Source organism: Drosophila takahashii, chromosome 3L (genome assembly GCF_030179915.1).
Source record: "Drosophila takahashii strain IR98-3 E-12201 chromosome 3L, DtakHiC1v2, whole genome shotgun sequence".
NCBI classification, from domain to species: domain Eukaryota; kingdom Metazoa; phylum Arthropoda; class Insecta; order Diptera; family Drosophilidae; genus Drosophila; species Drosophila takahashii.
In genome coordinates, this window is record NC_091680.1 from 10,899,461 (window position 1) to 10,917,511 (window position 18,051).

At 40.3% G+C, this 18,051-nt stretch overlaps 4 protein-coding genes across 4 annotated transcripts; 2 read left to right on the forward strand and 2 right to left on the reverse strand.

Moving 5' to 3' along the window:
* Positions 1-4,978: 4,978 nt before the first annotated feature.
* On the reverse strand, positions 4,979-5,308 carry LOC108063035 (rRNA 2'-O-methyltransferase fibrillarin). The gene has a single exon (XM_017149962.3). The coding sequence runs from the start codon at positions 5,306-5,308 to the stop codon at positions 4,979-4,981; it is 330 nt and encodes a 109-aa protein (XP_017005451.2).
* Positions 5,309-12,428: 7,120 nt separating this feature from the next.
* LOC108063014 (uncharacterized) lies at positions 12,429-13,330 on the reverse strand (the record flags this gene model as incomplete). The annotated part of the gene is given in 3 exon segments (XM_017149936.3): positions 12,429-13,108; positions 13,111-13,243; positions 13,245-13,330. Coding segments are annotated over 3 exon segments (294 nt in total), but the record flags the coding sequence as incomplete, so codon positions are not given.
* Positions 13,331-13,554: 224 nt separating this feature from the next.
* On the forward strand, positions 13,555-13,991 carry Sfp77F (Seminal fluid protein 77F). Its single transcript, XM_017149948.3, has 2 exons — positions 13,555-13,681; positions 13,749-13,991. Exons 1-2 carry the CDS (start codon positions 13,600-13,602, stop codon positions 13,916-13,918), a joined length of 252 nt encoding a protein of 83 aa, XP_017005437.2. The 5' UTR covers positions 13,555-13,599; the 3' UTR covers positions 13,919-13,991.
* Positions 13,992-15,913: 1,922 nt separating this feature from the next.
* On the forward strand, positions 15,914-17,025 carry LOC138912872 (probable G-protein coupled receptor Mth-like 6). The gene is made up of 5 exons (XM_070214450.1): positions 15,914-15,971; positions 16,036-16,215; positions 16,276-16,530; positions 16,600-16,756; positions 16,827-17,025. The coding sequence occupies exons 2-5, from the start codon at positions 16,161-16,163 to the stop codon at positions 17,023-17,025; spliced, it is 666 nt and encodes a 221-aa protein (XP_070070551.1). The 5' UTR covers positions 15,914-15,971; positions 16,036-16,160.
* The last annotated feature ends 1,026 nt before the right edge of the window (positions 17,026-18,051 follow it).

An 18,051-nucleotide genomic window follows, 5' to 3' on the forward strand; every position in this document is an offset into this window, starting at 1 on the left:
TTTATTTTGTGAAATGAAACCTCACACATTAAAATAAATCGTTGTACTTTTTATACACATTAATCCTTTTTCGAACTCTACTAAAATAGTAAGTCAATTAAGAGGAAGAGATAGTAAGCTAAAACAGCCAAAAGGCAAAAGCGAACTTAAATAAACGTATCCGACTTAAAAATGTTCATAAATAAAATATTTCTCACTTTTTCATTCTATTCATAACATGGCCATTAAAATTATTGCAAGGATATGTTGCATGAATAAAAGGACAAAAAGACAATTCGTAAGCCGAAAGCTTAAAAGTTGAATAACAATTTGCTTTTAAATATTTTCTTCTTCAAGCCAACACTAAGAGTAATACGGCCGGTGTCATATGAAAGTTTATTTATGTTCGACAGACCGCCGAAAAAAGGTTTTATTAAATATATGCATATATCATGTAGGAAATCTCGTTGTAAGCCATTAAAGAAATATATATTTCGTTTTAAAGAGATGTCAGCGTGTCTGCAGTGCAATATTTATTTATTGCATTTTCCATCTCGTTTATTAAATCTCAAATAAAAAAGTGCATAATATATTCGCCCTTTGTTGATTTATCTGTGACATGCAATTTAATCCGGACCAGTTGAAATAACTGGGTAAAAAGCGGATCGAAAAGAGACTGCAGCCATGTGGCACATGTAGTTAGCGTAACCTGTTACCACATCCTCCTCGAAACGACAATAATCACAGTAATGCGCCAGATAACAGTCAAAATATCGAGAACGAGAGAGCGAAAAAAGGGCTCCGGGGACTTCAATGACAAATCCTGAAAGGAAATGCGAAAATAAAGTTGGCTATAAAGTTTATCCAGCCACGATGACGGGCCAGCTGAGGGGAAAATAAGAAATGTTTGGCCAAATAAGCTGTAATAACTGCTACTGCTGCCTCTGCCTCCCAAGGGCCACCCACAATTAGCGAAAGCAGCTTACTCAATAATTTAATAGAATTGATTATTATTTAAGTGCGGACAAGCCAATTTCTGGCCAAGGCGAAAGGGCTGCGAAGTCCCAAAAGGGTCGCAAGATAAATGCCTGGCCATCGAGGGTCAAGGGATTTTATATATCTATATATATATATCTGGCTGGAACTGAAGCTGCCTGTCTGTTTGTGGCGGCTTCGGCACAATGGATGCGAGAAATCAATTTAAAAACCATCGGCCAAAGGGAGTTCCTGGATGCCTGGCTGCCTGCCTCTTGTGCCCGCCCACCGGACAATGCTGGCAATATTATACGTCCGGGTATAAATATTTATAACGCCGCCCCCCCGCTGCTCCCTTTGACCGCCTGACTGCCTGTCTGCCGAGGAATTCAATAAAAACATGTGCAATAAATAAGAGGCCAGCAAACTGTAAATACCCGGCCACGTAGGCGTATACGCAATATGCGAATCTTCGATTCTTCAATTTCCATTTTGGCATTCTGTACTCTGCATTTGCATTTAAGCAACACTCCGCCCACCTATCAGAAATGAGTTCACACAATTAAGTAACGCATTTATCGCACATACACCACAAGCACATACAAAATGGTGTTTGGTGTTCGAAAGGACGAAGGAAAGGGAAGGGGCGAGGGCAAAAGTAATTCCGAGTGGGCGTGGCAGCCAGTTCAAGTTGCCAGCTCCTTAAAATTCATGAGGCGTCGCCTGCAACTGTAAATTGCATTTATACGCAAGTCAAACAGCACTCAAACCAACTGCTGTCGGGCGACGGAGACGGAGATGGGGGGCGACACATCCGGTGCTCTGTTATTTTTCACCGTGCAACATTTGGCCCGAACCCATTTTCCCCAATTTCCCCTGGCCCTGCTGAAGAAGCTGCTGTGGCTAACGAGGCGGGGCGACCGACCAGAAGCATCAGAACCAGAGTCATCAACACACTGTGATAAATCATCACCTTTAGCTGTAAAATTATTTTAAGTCCTTGCTACGTTTAATATTATTTAAGGTAATAAATTCTCAAGTGGTTTTTATGTAGATATTTTCAAGTTTTTAGAGAGTGCCGAGGAAATCACTAGGGTTTTAAATCTCTTTTTATAGTGTCTAAAACCAATTAGAAACCTTTAAAAGTGATTTCACGTTGCCAAAGGCTTATAAAATTTAAACTAAGTAAATACAAAATTTATTGACATTTTTAATGTTTAAAAATAAAGAAATTTGTATTGCAGAACTCTCATTACCTAATAATATAAGTATTTCTATTTCACAATTATTAATTTTAATCAAAAATTTCCTCTCAGTGCTGGAGCAGGAGCTGGTGTCCTGGTCAGCAGTTGAAAAATGCATTTGGCGTGGACACACAGAAAAACTGGAGGCGGTCGCCGCAGGACGAACTCGGACTCGGTACATGTGTAAGGCCGAGCCAGACGTACAGCCATTTAGCCAGACAGCCGGGCAAACGGCAGAAGGACTCTGCTCCGGATGCAGCAACATTTGTTTTGTCTCGGGCAAATGGCCAAAAGCCCAAGAAATGGTCAACAAACATGGCCAGGATGTGAATGAGCTGACCAAGCATCCTATCATTTATTTCCAAGAGCAGGGCAAAGTCAACAGCAAAACTCTGTGGCATAATTAGCAAAGGACTTTGGGTTTCTTTCGCACATCAGCCGCCCGAGCAGAAGCACACACAAAAATAATCATTCAAGCCATGGCACAAAAAATATCACAACTGGGCTTTCGCTTCTTATGCCCTGGAAAATTGTATTGCAATTTGGGGTAGCTAAGGCGAAATTTAATTATGGTTAAGGGGGGAAAATATGTAAAATCTTCGGTAAAATATTGTCCTTAAATTACATAACAGCATCAAACGGTTTCGGGACAAAGTAAAAATACGAATAAAACTTACAGAAATCCCATCCATTCATTAAAATCAACATGGGGTAACTTTCATCTGCTGCAGACAGCTTACTCCACGAATCGATTGGGCTTATCTTACGGAAAATACGCTTACATAAAAATATATATACACAGCTTATGTAAACCAATGGTCACGATAATTGACGTATCCTTCAGGGTATTCAATCCTTCGGACCACAAAGCTGCCCTTGCGTATACGTGTTTTTATTTACTCGGTCTTTGCCCACGAAATCTGAGACAAGTCGCGACCGAAATTCCTCGAAGATTGCGATACGGCAAAAGAAGACGGCGTGGCAAAGTCGATTATTTTCGTCTCGAGTGACAGCAAACAAGTCTCAAATTACGGAATAGTTAACTGCCAAAGACGGAGATCGGGGGATGTTCGGGGAGGGAGCTGGGCGGCTGGCCCTGAATGAATGAATAAAATGAATGGCTTATCTCTTGTTGACATTCGTCTGTGACAACATTGACCAGTTGACGACTAGCACACGCACACAAAGGCTAAAGGCTCCCCACATATCCCCACTGCCTTTGTGGATTCGTTATCGCCTTCGTTTTTTACACTGAGAATATTAAATTCTTTTTGGGCAAATTATAATATTATTAAACTCTCTTCTATACAAAGAAAAAAAAACAGATATGTTATTAAAATGAACATTGAATGGTTTTTAGTTCACGAGGGAAAAATTTATAATTTGTAGGTTTAAGTTTCACTGAACTACTGCTAAAAAGTATAATCCGTTGACAAATTCTTCCACACTTAAACTTATGAGGTCAATACTTTATCAGATTAGTTACCTTTTAATAGAAAATGAAAATCATACACAGAAATTAATATTTACACATTTTACGACTTAAAAAATAATTCATATTAGATTAAAGATAAGCTTAAAATAATATTGATATTGATATGTAATTTTACAATTTCTGATTTGATAAAATGTTATAATATATGATTTTATTATGACAAAATACATTGTATTTTTTTTTTCTGTGACTAAGGAGTGAAACTTCTGGGAGCTGAGTCAGCATCTGAGCATCGAGGGAACTTTTCTTCGCCTGGCCAGCCTCATAATTTGTGTGCATGTGTGGTGGTTGGCTGGGGTTCGTGTTTATTGTGCAATAAGCTGCTCTCACTTCCTTCTCCTTCGTCCTACGTCCTTCTTCCTTCTCCACCTTTCTCCACTTTGTGTGTGCGTAAATCCGCTTTTAATGAAAAGAAAACCCATCTGAGTTTTATGTGCTGGCTCCTTCGGAACACACGCACACATGAATACAAAGTCGTTATAGAAGAGTTTCTGTCGGTTAAGGAAGGGGCATCTTGGCCATAACAAAGGGGCAACAGTTAATGCCGGGCCAACTAAATAAATCTTGTTTTATTTTCCGAGGCATGTGAAGCTGCAAACAGCTGTGAGCTGCCCAGGCCATTCAATTTTAGTGCCTTTCCCCTTTATTCCCTTGCCCTTTCTTTGTCCCCTGGCAGTCTTAGAAAATCCTCCGAAATCACTAAATAATCGAATTGTTGGAGTTTCTCCACGAAATTATCGCATAAACAAGTCAATTTGTGCAGCTTTATGCAGGTTCCCTTGAGTGGCCAGCAAGGTCTGGATAAAGGTTTTTATCTTAGCGTTTACTTATTTAAAATGTTTATTTTTGGGGGAACTTCAGCTGAAACTTAATGTTAGATATATCATTTTAAGACAATTATTATTTTTCCAACTATATAAACACAAGCCCAATAGTTGATTTCCCTTTGATTATTATTTTGCGAAAAATGGTTGAAATAAAAATAAAAAAATATGTGAATGCCATGATCATGATTTTTTAGGTGCGGAAAATAGGATTTCAGACTTCAAACCAGCCCCATTAAAAATTGTGCTTTTCGATTTGCAAGAAAATATTATTTATTTAGTTTCAACACTACAGAACTCAATACTGTGTGATTAATACAATTGAGAATAGAAAAAAGGTAAGGAAAGAGGCTTTGCTGTTAGGAGAACAGCATTGCCAAAGAATTTAGTTTGGCATACTGCATCAGATCGTAGAGAGTGGCTAGAGTATCTTCATTGGTTTGTTGAGGGATCTTCAGGATTTACCAGCCGCCACCTCCATGCTTTCCACCACCACCTCCACCGCCGCCGCCTCCATGCTTGCCACCACCGCCATTTCCACCTCCGTGCTTGCCACCGCCGCCGCCTCCACCGCCCTTCTGCCAGCCTCCTTGGCCGCCTCCGCCGCCTCCATGCTTCTGGCCACCGCCTCCTCCTCCTCCTCCTTGCTGCCAGCCTCCTTGGCCACCACCACCTCCTCCTCCATTCTTCTGCCAGCCTCCTTGGCCTCCACCCCCACCGCCATTTCCACCGGCGGATACAACGGCAAAGATCACTCCGAAGAGGAAGATAGCGAGCAGAGTAAAGCGCATGATGATCTGGATATCCGTAACTGGTAGTGACTTCCAAGTAACTGATGAATTTAAGCCAACCGAAGCCCAGTTTATATAGGCACTGTCTCGGATCTAGCCAAGTCATGTTGCAGCCATGGCATAGGAGCCCAATGATCTTGATCTTGAGCTTGCAACCCACTAGGGAACCACTTGCAGTGCTCCATCATTAATCATACAATATGTAGCGGGTTTTGAGAGTCTCATTTATGTTTTAATTGTTGGCACAGAACTTGTTTTGCATACTAGAACGGATTTAAAAAAAAAACTAAAGATGTCAAAGATTAATACAATAATAGAAAATCATTTCAAAAATTTATGGCAATACAAAGAAATTTAATTACATTTTAGTCCCCAACTTGGCATCATATTACCTTCGACTCCATCAAATCTAGAAGACAGGGAAGTAAATAAAACAAATAGAAGGTCAATCTTGAAGTTAAATTGATCTTAAAGCCCAGCCTATTGCACTTTTACAATAAATAACTTTAATCTTTCATTAATCAATTAAAGTTCTCAGTAAATTAAAACATTTTTTAATGCAATTATTTTCAGAATGCTAAAATTGGTTGCTTTAATACATCCTTTTTACGAGGCAGAGGCCTTGGGTGAAATAAAATTTAAGCAATTTTCACTTTTCATTTTCGGCAACTTTCGCTGTGATTTATACGGCCTTCCATCGTGGGCTCCTCCGCGTCTGACCCATTTGCCTTTGACCCAGAAACTGAAAAATGAAAACTGAAAAACTGAAAGCCGAAAAAGCGAGCAGCGCATCCTGCTCCTTTGGATCGTTCGTTTTTTGGCCAGAAGTCGGCGGCCAATTCAATTGAGCAGCTCGCCCACAGTGGAGCTAGACTCCCGCCCAGTTCGCAACTTAATTCCCGCCCCACTTTCGGCATTATCAGCTGCAGTGCAGCATCTGATTTACGACCGGCAACTGCGGCTGGGATGGCGGCCATTCAAATGAGTTCTGACGTGATTGTAATAAATTGTCGGTCAACCACGAGGCGCCTTGGCCCCCCCACTTCCACTTTTGCTGACCACAACAGGCTACTTCGTTGGTGCTTTCAAATTTATATTTTTCATAACTTTTCCATAAAGCGAAGCACGGGATAAGCGGGGCCAACTTTACTTGTGAGATGCAAATAAACTAGAAAAATAAATTTATATGGAAATCTAAAGGCTTTAGTTTGCACACTTTCGTTTTCATAAAGTTGCAAAAATATTGTGTGTGCACTTTTAAAGAAATGATAAATCAAGTGTATTAAAAATAAATTAGTTAGATACATTTTTCCTAGTGATTTCCCCTTTGTAAACATGTTAGTGCCACAAAAGGGAAATAATTTAAATATATTTTAATTGGCTCTGTGGTTGATCTTGCCCGCATTACGTATACGCCGCATGTGTGCATTAATTAAAAAATCCTGGACAAACTCCCCAGCGGCCTAAGCAAACAGGTTGATTAGCAGCTGGGCTAAAAGTTGAGACCACAGCAGAATCCCTGTTTGTTCTCCTAGTCGCAAATGTGACTAAAGAATAGGGAAGAGGAGCAAAAAACCCGGAAATGGATAGAATAGGAAATGGTAATTTGCATAAAAAGGTTAAGAGCATTAAATGTATCCCAATTTTCAGGGACAGCAGCTCCTGGCTGCTGACTGGCATTTGGTCGTTAAGTGCGCTCGCAAATGACAAACTAGTCGACAGGACACCAGGATCAGGATCCTTTGTCTGCTGAGTCAGCGGAAAAAGAATTTCACTTAAATATTTGGCACACTCTCTTTCGCTGCTTTCCCCATTTCGCCCTCTTGGCGGTTATTCAAAAGTTAAATCACAAAGTTTGGCTGGCCAAAAACAATTCGCGCGCATTTAACCTGAACGAAACAAAAAGTTGTTTTGTGCCAGAGCAAGGGGGAAAATGGGAAATGGAAAATGGGAAAATGAAGAAACGGAGAAAGGCGAATGCTTCAAAATATTTTGCAACATTTCTATTTCGCAAAAGTTTTCCTTTTGCGGTAGCAGTTTTGGGAGTCTGCCACTGACATGACTGCTTGTTAAATGGAGGAGCTCACCTCCTGACTCCCCTTTTGACTCCCCAGGACATGGCTCTAATTAGGAGTAGGGCCAAAGACAATCCTCGCTCATAAAAGTCAACGGAGCATGTCAGAAGCAATTTATGTGTGTGGCTGCCACTGCACACGACTCGAACTGGAGAACTGGAGAAGTGGAGAGCTCCAAGTGCACAACAAATGCTCAAAAGGCATAAATAAGTGGATGAATGGTGAATGGAGGAGGCAGTGCCCCATGTTTGTCACTTTGACAGTTGCAAATCCAGCAGACATCCTGTGGGGGTGTGTTGCCTCGACAATTAAATGGTAATTCAATGCATTGGCAGTTGTGGGTGGAAGAGGGAAAGCCGCAATTGGCACGACAGCTGCTCTGTGTTTCGGTTAATCAGCTTTAATCGACACCTGAGTCTGGGCAACCAAGTCCTTGAAATAATAAGCATAATAACCATGACAACCCAGGGCCCAGAAAATGCTAATGCCGCCCCAAAGAGAAATTAAATTTCCATTGGTTTTTACAATGCCAAGGAGGCCAGTGAAAATACCTACATAAATATAGTTGGTATATAAGCCAAACTGCTTACACGTGACGCACACAAACACACTGGGCCACGCGCTCTCCTGTTTCACAGGCAATGCAAAAGCCTCCTCAAGGTCACTGCTGTCAGTCTGTATGTTTGTTTCCATAACACAGATGTTTGGAGGAATAGCCCCCCTCCAACTTATACAAGGGGGCCACAACCCCTCGACGACGTGCGACCAACGCCTAAAAAAGCCACCACAATCCCATTCCCAAGTATTTTCGTGCCCTTACTTTATGCATCGCAGAGGCTGGCAAATATTTATTTTGGTTTATCAATCATACGCACCGTGGCCAAATACTGGGAACAGCAAGCAGAACAGAGAGGTGAACGCCGCCACTGCGCAGAATCGCCAACTTGCAGGAAAGCACGTGGTTGTTAACAGACCTCTGTTAGCCATGGCTTATTCGGGGGGCCAAGGCTAAGGCTGGTCCTCTGGTCCCTGTGGCAGTAGAAGTACAAAATGCAGGCGAAATCAGTACAATGGGTCGAAAAGTTCGATGGTGACAAGGAAATGCTTTTCGGAAACTTCAAGCCAAGAGTTTGCTCGATTTCAATGCACTTCTGTTGTTGTGAACCCCTAAAACCAACCAACCCCACTTGAATGGCCAATGTCCATGTCCAATGGAGCTTAGGGCCAATGTTCCACATCGTATGCAAACACCAACCGACATACACAAGAACCTACCAGCTTGGCCATCAATGAAGTCAAGTCGAGTTCAAAATTCTTGTCTGTGACCCAAAAGATGTCTGCAAGTTGTAAAGTTTCTATTGCCTTCGATGGCTCTCTAGCAGGGCCATAAAAAAAGCGTTTGGTAAGCAGACAGCTGAAATAAGATGATATATCGCTTATATTGGTAATCGCATTGGTATTGGCCAGGGATATTCGCCTGGTTGATTGCCCTGCCGTTAAGCCCACGCCAATTACTTGGCCAGCTGTTTGTCGACTCGTCTAGCCGAGGATTGCCTCAAATTCTGGGCCTGTGTGTAGGCTCGGCCTTGACCTCCAGCCACCTTTGAACTGTAAACTGGGCGTTGCCTTGGCGTAATATCTGCCAGTTGAGCGACTGTTTGCCCACCTGTCTGGCTCAGAATGATATTTTTCATGGCGCAGACTGCTTAACGGCCATTTACGAAGGTCTACGCAAGATGTGCATAATTTATAAGAATTATTGATGACAATGTTTTTATATAAAGTGTTTTATATGGGGGGAAATATACTTGTTATGAGAGAAATCAAGTAGCAAAGAGTTGAGAAATTTTTAAAATAATTAAGTTCAGGATTAATTTTGGATTTGAGTGTTAAAAAGTGTCTTAAGGAATTAGTGTAGCTGATTAGTGATTAATTCTTATTTAAAATATGGAAAGTTTTACTGCGTTTAAGTTCCCAATTGATCTGTGTTGAAATCTAGAAATCATAATTATTGATACTTAAAAAAATAACTAAAAAATGCCGAAAGTTGCCACTAAATTATTTTTGTTAAATATACTCTAAATTTTGTGTTCTGGTCTAAATTCTTCTTATTTTATCTTGATCTTATTCGGCTCTGGTTCAAGAGTGTTCTAAAGTTTCTGGCATAAGTCGTTTTCCCAAGGTAAACACATTTCGAAATTGCCGCAACGCGACTTCAAATTAAAAGTTAAATAAGCGCAGCTGGCAAAAGGCGGCGTGGGCAAATGAGATGGCTGAGTGCGAGCTGCGTTTAATGAAAAGCAATTAATCGCTTTATGTTAAACACACACTGAATCGGAGGCCGAGGAGAGGGGGAGGGGGAAAGGGAGGTAAGTGGGAGCCCGTCTGCTGTGCAAACAGATAAAAGCGCAAAATTGTTGACATTGCCAAGAGCTGGAATAATAACAAAAATAATAACAAAATGCCGCTTTTGTTGTCGTGTCCTTGTCAAACAGAATTTCCAACAGCTTTTCCAACAACTCGCTGTTAGCATACATACATTATATACACTTTTTCAATCAGCATCCACAGAAAAGTGCAATTATTCAGAGAAATTAAACGCTTTTCATAATCAGATTAGCGCATCGGAATGTGACAAAAGCACTGACTTATATCTCCATTTATAACTCTTTCGCTTCACCCTCTTTCTCTGACTGCCTGTCTGAATCGCTGACGTTTACGCAAAAAGTTGATGAATGCCACGAACGAAAACCGAAAAGTTGGCATCAAGTCAAAGGCAAAAGTCGCAAGGACAAAGTTTCGCAAGCCATAAATAATACATATAACAAGGACAACAACGGCGGGTACAAACAACATTGCACACAGCGCGTAATTTTAATTATTATGAACTCTGAAATGCGCCAAATTAGAGATTCATTGGGCTCGACAGGGGTGGTCGGAAGGGGGCGGGGTCGCAGCCAATTAGGAGGGAGGGGCAGCGAATCAGACAATGCCAAAAGTTTTCCCTTCGGAATGAACTTTCGCAACAGTTCATTTGTGTCAGTACGTTGTCTCACTTTCGAACGTACATGAGTAGCACAACTGAGGTCAACAATGTTGGAAAAAATGCCTGAAAATAGTTATACAATTTTCTCAATATGATATTTGCTGTTCATCTTTTTATGAAATATTTATTATATTATCCTAAAAACAGCAGTAAGGTGCCTTAAAGTATGCAACAACATATTTAGAGATTTTTAATTTATTTAATTTATTTTTAAGTGAAACGAAATATAAATCTATTATAATAAACGGTGTTTTTAAAATGCTTTGGGAATATAAAATTCTATATATTTTAATGAGAAATAATTGTCATGCGTTAAAAGGATTTTTCTTGTTCATTACACGGTACCAAAAATCATAAAAAATTCTTCGAATCTATACACCGCAGTGCTATTGCAATGACCTCGATTGTAGGTGTGTGTCACGCATTCAAATGCTAGAATTCTACTCCAAGCCAAGCGCTCGAAAGCAATAGAAATTTGAGTTTCCTGCGTTCTGCGCTGCCAAGTAGGCAATGCTAATTGCAGGCCGCGCAATTCACCCAAGCGTGTGTGTGTGAGTGTGTAAGGATATTTCGGTGTGTGGGCTGTGTGCTCAATATCAAATTCATGTAAATTTAATTACGCATGCCTGCGTCGTGTTTAGATATGTATGTGTAAGTACTCCAGGGTCTGGGTTTTGGGTTTTCGGGCGGGGGTGCCGCAATCTTGTAGCTGATGCTTACGCATATTTGATTTCACTCGCAGACACACATGGACCTACGTACCGCCTAATTAAATTGTTTATTTCCCCAACAGAACTACTTAACAGCTGAAGGATTATGCAAAAGGTGGGCGTGGCCCGGGGGCGTAGTGAAATGAAGTTGTAGTTGCAGCTGAAGTTGCATCAAATATGCATGTTAATTCCAAACAGTGTTTCATCATTTGCAAACTTTCCTGGGCGAAGCCATTAAATCGCATATTTCGGCGAGCCCTGAGAATTTTCCGGACTTAGACTTGGCATTAACTTTTAATGCAACGCAAATTGCTTGCAATTAACGGCACACGGCAATTTTTGCTCTTGTATGTCTTGCATTTTGTTCGGAAATCGTAAAAGTAATTTGCAAAGTTTTTCTCGAAATTTTTCCAAAAAAATAAAGCCAAACTCAAAGTTTATGCAAAGTTTCCGACAAAGTGTTGCCAGCTAAACAAACTGCAGACGAGGGCCAAACTGAAATTTGCCACGCCTCCTGCTCCTGCCGCCCCGCCCCCAAAAGCCAGGGAAGATTTCTGTTTTCCTTTTCCCTTTCCTTTCCATTTGCCACCCCCGCCTTTGTTTATTGTCAGCAGCGAAAAAGTTATCCAGAGCTCCACTCCCGCAGAAAGTTAGCAAAGGGAAATGAAATGGAATTCGGGAATATGGATTCGCTGTATGGCACTTCAATACAATACAATGCATGTGTGTGTGTGTGTGTGTGCGGGATCGGGGATCCCCTATGGAGCTGCCCTTTAAAGTGTTGGCATAAATTGCTGGAGACGTTTTAATTTCATCCTGCCCGCCAAATGCAATCCCCCTACATTTCGAGCTCAGTTCCACAGTCGCGAAACTTTACGCATAAACAAAAGCCGGCTTTTGGCCCTTTGGCTCTTCAGTTCTTTAGTCCTGCTGCTCTTCTGGTCCTCCATCTTGGCTCTTGGCTTTTCTGGCGCTGGCAGCCAGCAACCCTTCACTTGCTTTTAGCTTCAAAATGAAGCGATGAAAGCCAAAACTCGTTATCGTTTAATTCAGGCGAACGGCGAGCCGGAGAATCCCTGGAAACGAATCCCGCCGAGTCGAACTATTGGCAGCTGTCTTGGCCTGGCTTCCTCTACTTTTTTGTATACCTTCTTGGAAAAATTTAAACAGTGCTTGCAAGATATGGGGAAAATTAAATACATTTTTTTAATTTGGCTTAAAATCACTAATACATTTTAATTTAATAAATTTACTAATTAAAGATAACTAATAAAATCATGAAAATTTTTTCAAATATATTTATTTCTTAGAGTACAATTGTTTAGCTTTACTATTAGTACAATTCCTTTTGATTTTATAAACATTTTAGAACCAAAGGAAATCCCAAGTATTGAATACCTTTCAGTATTTTATTTCAGTGTAACTGATGAACCTTCTGCTTGTTGTCTTAGTAATGCAACTGACAGCAGCGATGGATGATGGGATATTAGGGAGGCGGTGAAACGGATAGCAACTGCTTTTTGACGTCTGACAGGCTGCTCTCCAATCTCTAGAACCCAATCCGGAACCCGTACCCCAACCCTAGACCAAATCCCAAACCCACACCCATTTCCGATTTCCCATTTGTCGTCTTTCAGTTTCTTCCCCCGCTCGATGCGCTTTTGTTGCAACTTTCGAGCGAATATTTGCATAATGCAGCTTGATTGATGTTTGCATTTGGGGGCTGAGGGACGGCAGGGGGATCTCTGCAATTGGTAATGAAAAGCGGGCTGAGACTGAGCACCGAGTGCTGGCCAAGATTGGGGTGTAGCCACAGCCAGTTGAGGCTGAAAGCCCGGCCAGATGACGACAATGACAACAATCCACAAACTTGTAAACACATCACCAGGCGCCTTCATATTTGCACAGCTCGGAATCGAGGAATACTTTGGTATTTGGAATCCTGTCGAGGATGCTGGCTGCTGGGCCAGGGCAAAAACATCGACATCGCCATCGCCATTGCCATCAAATGGCAGTCGTAAGTAGCACAAGGCAACACCGCAGCCACATTTGTTGCCGCTGTTGAGTGCAAATAGTTTTGGGTTTTTGCTGCTGCTCCAGATGCCGTTGCCGTTGCCGTCGTAGTTCCAGGTCCTGGTTTATTGTGGATTCCCACCCATCCAAACAAGCAGCTGGCAGCCAGCCAGAGCAGTCAGAAAATCCAAGAGGGCGCCTGTTCCCTTTTGTTTACCAACATTCGCAAACAACATTTTTCTTTTGTACTCCACTCGCACTTGCTTCACCAAGTAAACCGAGCAGGGAACCCAATAGATTGCATAACAAATCGAAAGGGCATATAAATTATGGAGCCCTAAATAAGCTGGCATAACCAAATCCAATTACATTTTCACCGCTTGGTTCATTAATAAATATGTAGAAATTCTAAGAGCATCTTGACTATCTTGATTTAGTTGCTTCACAATGTTCCTGCAGATCGTTTTCATTTTCTTACTTACTTTTAATGACGTTTATATGTTGGCGAAACGTACCTACCTGCCTTTGCGTATGTTTATATCTTTAACAAAATATTAAATAATATTAAATAATTATTTATATTAAACATTTTTCAGGTTGTGACGAAACCAACATTTATATATCCAGACCCTCGCTTATGGCCTCGTGTCTAAACAAAGAGGAATGCTATATTGTCAGACCAGTGGGTCATTGTAAAAACAAAGACGATGTCTGTTGTGTCAAGAAGCAAGGCTTTGATATCGATAAGAATGAGTTTCGTGACTGAGTAGGCGATAAATAAATTCCTCTTTCAAAACTGTCCATCAATGATGGAAATGTAAGAGTACCAAAATCGAAAATGATAGTGTATATCTCAAAGCTGGAGGTGGCATGTTCTCGGCTTCTTGCTTAATGTTCCCAGAATTCCCCGAGGCGGCCTCATTGACTTGCAGTCAAAGGACCTGGCCACGCCCCCCAGCTGTTCCTGCGCCCCCCTGTGCGTCCTTTGCCGCTCCGGCAGCTTATTAAATGCAGCCGAGCGAAACATCAAAAGCTCCTCCAACTCCAACCGCAGCCAAAATGAGTGAGGGAAGAGGACACTCCATCCACAGCTGATGTTTATTAAATAGTTGCACGACGTCGTGTGTTGGCCATGCCCATTTTGCACTGGAAGGGGAAAAGAGAGGGGGAGGGGTGGCTACTTCATGGCTTAGTGCATTCCTGCAATTCATGCAATATTTCAATTTTGCATTCACCAGTTGCGACGACAGCAAGTGTTTCGTTCGGTCCACCCAGAATACTTCATCGGCCGCAGGGTTTTGGGGGGATCGGAGGCTGGGAAATGGGAATTGGGAGTCTGGGATCCTGGCAGCCATGGCAACCTTTAAACCGAAATTAAAACCAAACAAATGTCACGCCAGCAACGCAGCAAATGTCTCGCCCCTGCCGGTTTTTCCTCTTTTCCCTCTGGCACCCCGGAAAACACCCATCCGCCCTGTTGACTTAATGCAGAATATGCAAATTTCGCGTTTCAGGACTCTGCGCAGGCAGCCAATTCGAAGTCAGTTAACTTATTTTTACACAGCATTTGTATGCCAGCAATTGGTGTTGGCATTACATTTTTAAGCTGCAAATTGAGGTTGTTTTTGAATAACCAATTTATTCGCATAAATGGAAAATAGCAATAAGAAGAAAAGACCAAATTGTATTTTTGGCGTATACCTACTAAAAGTATGGAATATTGCACTGACATTTTATGGGCAGTATTATTATTTCTATATGTAATTGTGCAGATATCTATGAATCTGTGAGATAAATTTGAGAAGAAGCTGAATATACAATACTTTTTTTAATTTAATAAAAATCGCACGACTATTATATAGCTTAAATACTCATATAAAGAATTATATATAGATGGGTTTTTAAAATTAAAATTTAAATTTTTTTTTAATTTTTCTCTTTCTTTTTTAAAGTTTTTAAGTTTAATCAAAATTTTATCAGCATTCGTGCTAGTTTTGCAACGGGTCCATTCATAAAATGATATGACTCATGAAATACAAAACCAAACGAATTGTTTTTAATTCATAAACTTCTTTTATAGTAATATATTCTCAAGACTCTTATCAGAGAACTTATATTTATTTCTTTAAAAGTCCAAGCGTCAACATTAAATTCTGCAGGGAATATGAGTAATCAGTTTCTCAGCTGGGTTTTGGATATATAAATTTACAATTTTCGGCTATCAGGACCAGTCGAGTTTTGAAATTCAAAGGGAACTGTTTTATTATGGTTCTGAAATTGTTCTTTTTACTTTTTGTGCTACTTATTCCAAACAAGTCTTGGGCAAATATTCCTAGCAGTGAAAATTTTGATACAAAAAATGTACTACTTATAACACCAAGTGTCCGGGTTTGCTGCCCCCGGAATGAAATATTAGACGACGGCGAGTGCAGTGAAAAGGCGAAAAATAAACTTGTCACGGGTAATCACTATATGAAAATGTCATTGGAGAACGGTACTACGACAATACTGTATCTAAACAAAGACGTAATCGTTCAAAGTGATTGGTTTGAGTACTGTGATGCATTTTACGACCTGACGGAAGATGAGCTCTTATTGTTCGAGGTTTGTCTTATGAAAAATCCTTTTATTTTGTTTATTAATTGAATTCTTTTAGAACGGAACTTTTGGTCTTCGGTCGCAAAAGTGGACAATGAGCACAGACACATTCTGTCTCTATGTCAATCCGTTCTCTTCAGACCATTTAAGGCAAATATATTTTGTCGCACACAGGCCCTGCGAGTATCAAAATAGGCAAAAGGCGGACCAAGAGATTAATGGTAAAATAAATACTTAGATTTAAAATCCTAAAGTATTTAAGTTTACCTTTTTATAATCCCCAAGTTGTCGCGATCTCCCTGATTTGCAATGCACTCACTATCGCAGTATATGTCTTTATACATAAGAAGCGAAATATAATCGGAAAATGCTTTATCTGCTATATAGTAAGCTTATCCTTACACCATCTTATGTGGATTCTGACCAGATATGGGAGTCTAATGAACGAGATGTGCACAACAGCAGGTTATTTATTTAAATTAAATATGAAAGCCAACAAAATACCAATCACCTTTTCACTTACAGGTTACTCTAGATACTTCTTTGCGACGTGCTGTATTCTCTGGCTCTTTGTTATCAGTCATAAACTAAGAATTGGTTTGCTAGCGATCAATCATAATAATGAACCACGTTATCTGTTTGTTTCCTACAGCGCATTTGTCTGCGGTTTAGCAGGTTTTGCAACCGCAGTTATATTTCTAATAGATCGAAATTGGTTGGGAGATTTGACTACATCTCAGTGGACGCCTTCTATTGGTTTCTTTCAGTGCTGGTTTAATCGTAAGTTTAAACTGTCTATGAATATTTGATGTATTGTATGATATTTACTTATATCTATATTGTTTGCAGCTAATGCCTGGTCTATACTCATATATTTCATTGGACCAATTCTGGTTTTAACCATCGCCAACTGGATAATGTTCGCCCTCACGGCCATTCAATTGATTAAAGTACAGCGAAATGTAGCCCAGTTTATACTATCTAGCCACAACTCGAACAGAAACTCGTAAGAGCTGCCGATTTATAACTATAAAACATGAAATTCATTCACTTCATACTATTTAAATATATTACAGATACCTTAGGTTAGTGCGAATCTGTGTGATGATGGGCACGTCTTGGGTCCTGGATCTAATTCCGTACTTTTATCGTGGCAACGTTTTTTGGCAATGGTTCTTCTGGCTTGCCTACTACTACCACTTGGCCTTGGGTGTAGTCATATTTGTTCTCTTTGTACTCAAGCGGAGTACGATTAAACTAATCACGGAACGGTAAGACCGTAAGCAACAGAATCCGGTATTTAAGTAATCGTATTCTTTTTTCACCAGAATTCAGTGTAGGAGGCGGCACCCCGTTGCCAATGTTTAAAGACGTCTTTATAACAACTTAAAAATTAATTAAATATTATTTTATTTATACTTATGAGTTGTTTCATAAGAAAAATGAGTTTTAAAAAAAATAAATAGTTTCGTGCACACATTCCCAAAGTCTAAAATACAAATTTAAAACTCTACGTCGCAAGAATTAAAACTCTGATAAGATTATATTTATTTGAGTGGGTTAAAAAGCGAATTGTTGAGATTATATTCTGTGGGGAATAAGAGTCTCTATAGATCGATTTCAAAATAAACCAATTTATTTATCAATGTAAACAAATTTATCTTCAATGTGGCACTCTGAAAGACTCTGAATATAACGTCAAGGTTCCTAGCATCAGTATTTATGATCTTGTTTAGTTTTTATCTTGTTTGCAGCTTCGCCAACGGGCTATAAATTAATCCTTATATTGCTAATTATTAAAATAAAACCTTTAAAGTAGAATTAAACTTTTCTAGCTTAACACTTATTATAATTCGTCTCAAAAGTAAATTTTATTTTTCGGTATTTAGTACGTGACTTTCTATCTTTCCTTCTTATGTTTAAGATCCCCCCGCTTTTCTCGTGTCGTGTCGTTAATGTTTACTGTTTGTCTTGTGCATAATTTGGTATGTCTGCCGGAGCTCCTCCTGAGTTTTCCGCATTTTCTTCGCCGCCTCCTCGGAAAACACATTAACGGAACTCACTTTCGCATAATGAAATTTTTGAACACGGCGAGCGGGTCGAGAGGGAAATTTATGATGCCTTGCCACGTGGAACAGGCCACAAAGGCCAAAAATCATTTTTCATTTCAGGGCAAACATTGAAATTGTTTGCTCGGCGGCTGTTAATTATGGTGTAGGCTATTAACTAAACGCAGCCCAAGGACGCAGAACCTTGGCTAATAGATGTTGTCATAGTGTTGGGCCTGACTTGGGGCACAAT

What these genes read in the sequence shown, in the direction of transcription:
- LOC108063035 (XM_017149962.3), bottom strand. Translation starts at nt 5,308, where the DNA reads ATGCGCTTTACTCTGCTCGCTATCTTCCTCTTCGGAGTGATCTTTGCC.
- Sfp77F (XM_017149948.3), top strand. Translation starts at nt 13,600, where the DNA reads ATGTTCCTGCAGATCGTTTTCATTTTCTTACTTACTTTTAATGACGTT. An exon ending in ACGTACCTACCTGCCTTTGC is followed by an intron (nt 13,682 to 13,748) that starts GTATGTTTATAT and finishes AACATTTTTCAG; the next exon opens with GTTGTGACGAAACCAACATT.
- LOC138912872 (XM_070214450.1), top strand. Translation starts at nt 16,161, where the DNA reads ATGTGGATTCTGACCAGATATGGGAGTCTAATGAACGAGATGTGCACA. An exon ending in CGAGATGTGCACAACAGCAG is followed by an intron (nt 16,216 to 16,275) that starts GTTATTTATTTA and finishes TTTCACTTACAG; the next exon opens with GTTACTCTAGATACTTCTTT. An exon ending in CACAACTCGAACAGAAACTC is followed by an intron (nt 16,757 to 16,826) that starts GTAAGAGCTGCC and finishes AATATATTACAG; the next exon opens with ATACCTTAGGTTAGTGCGAA.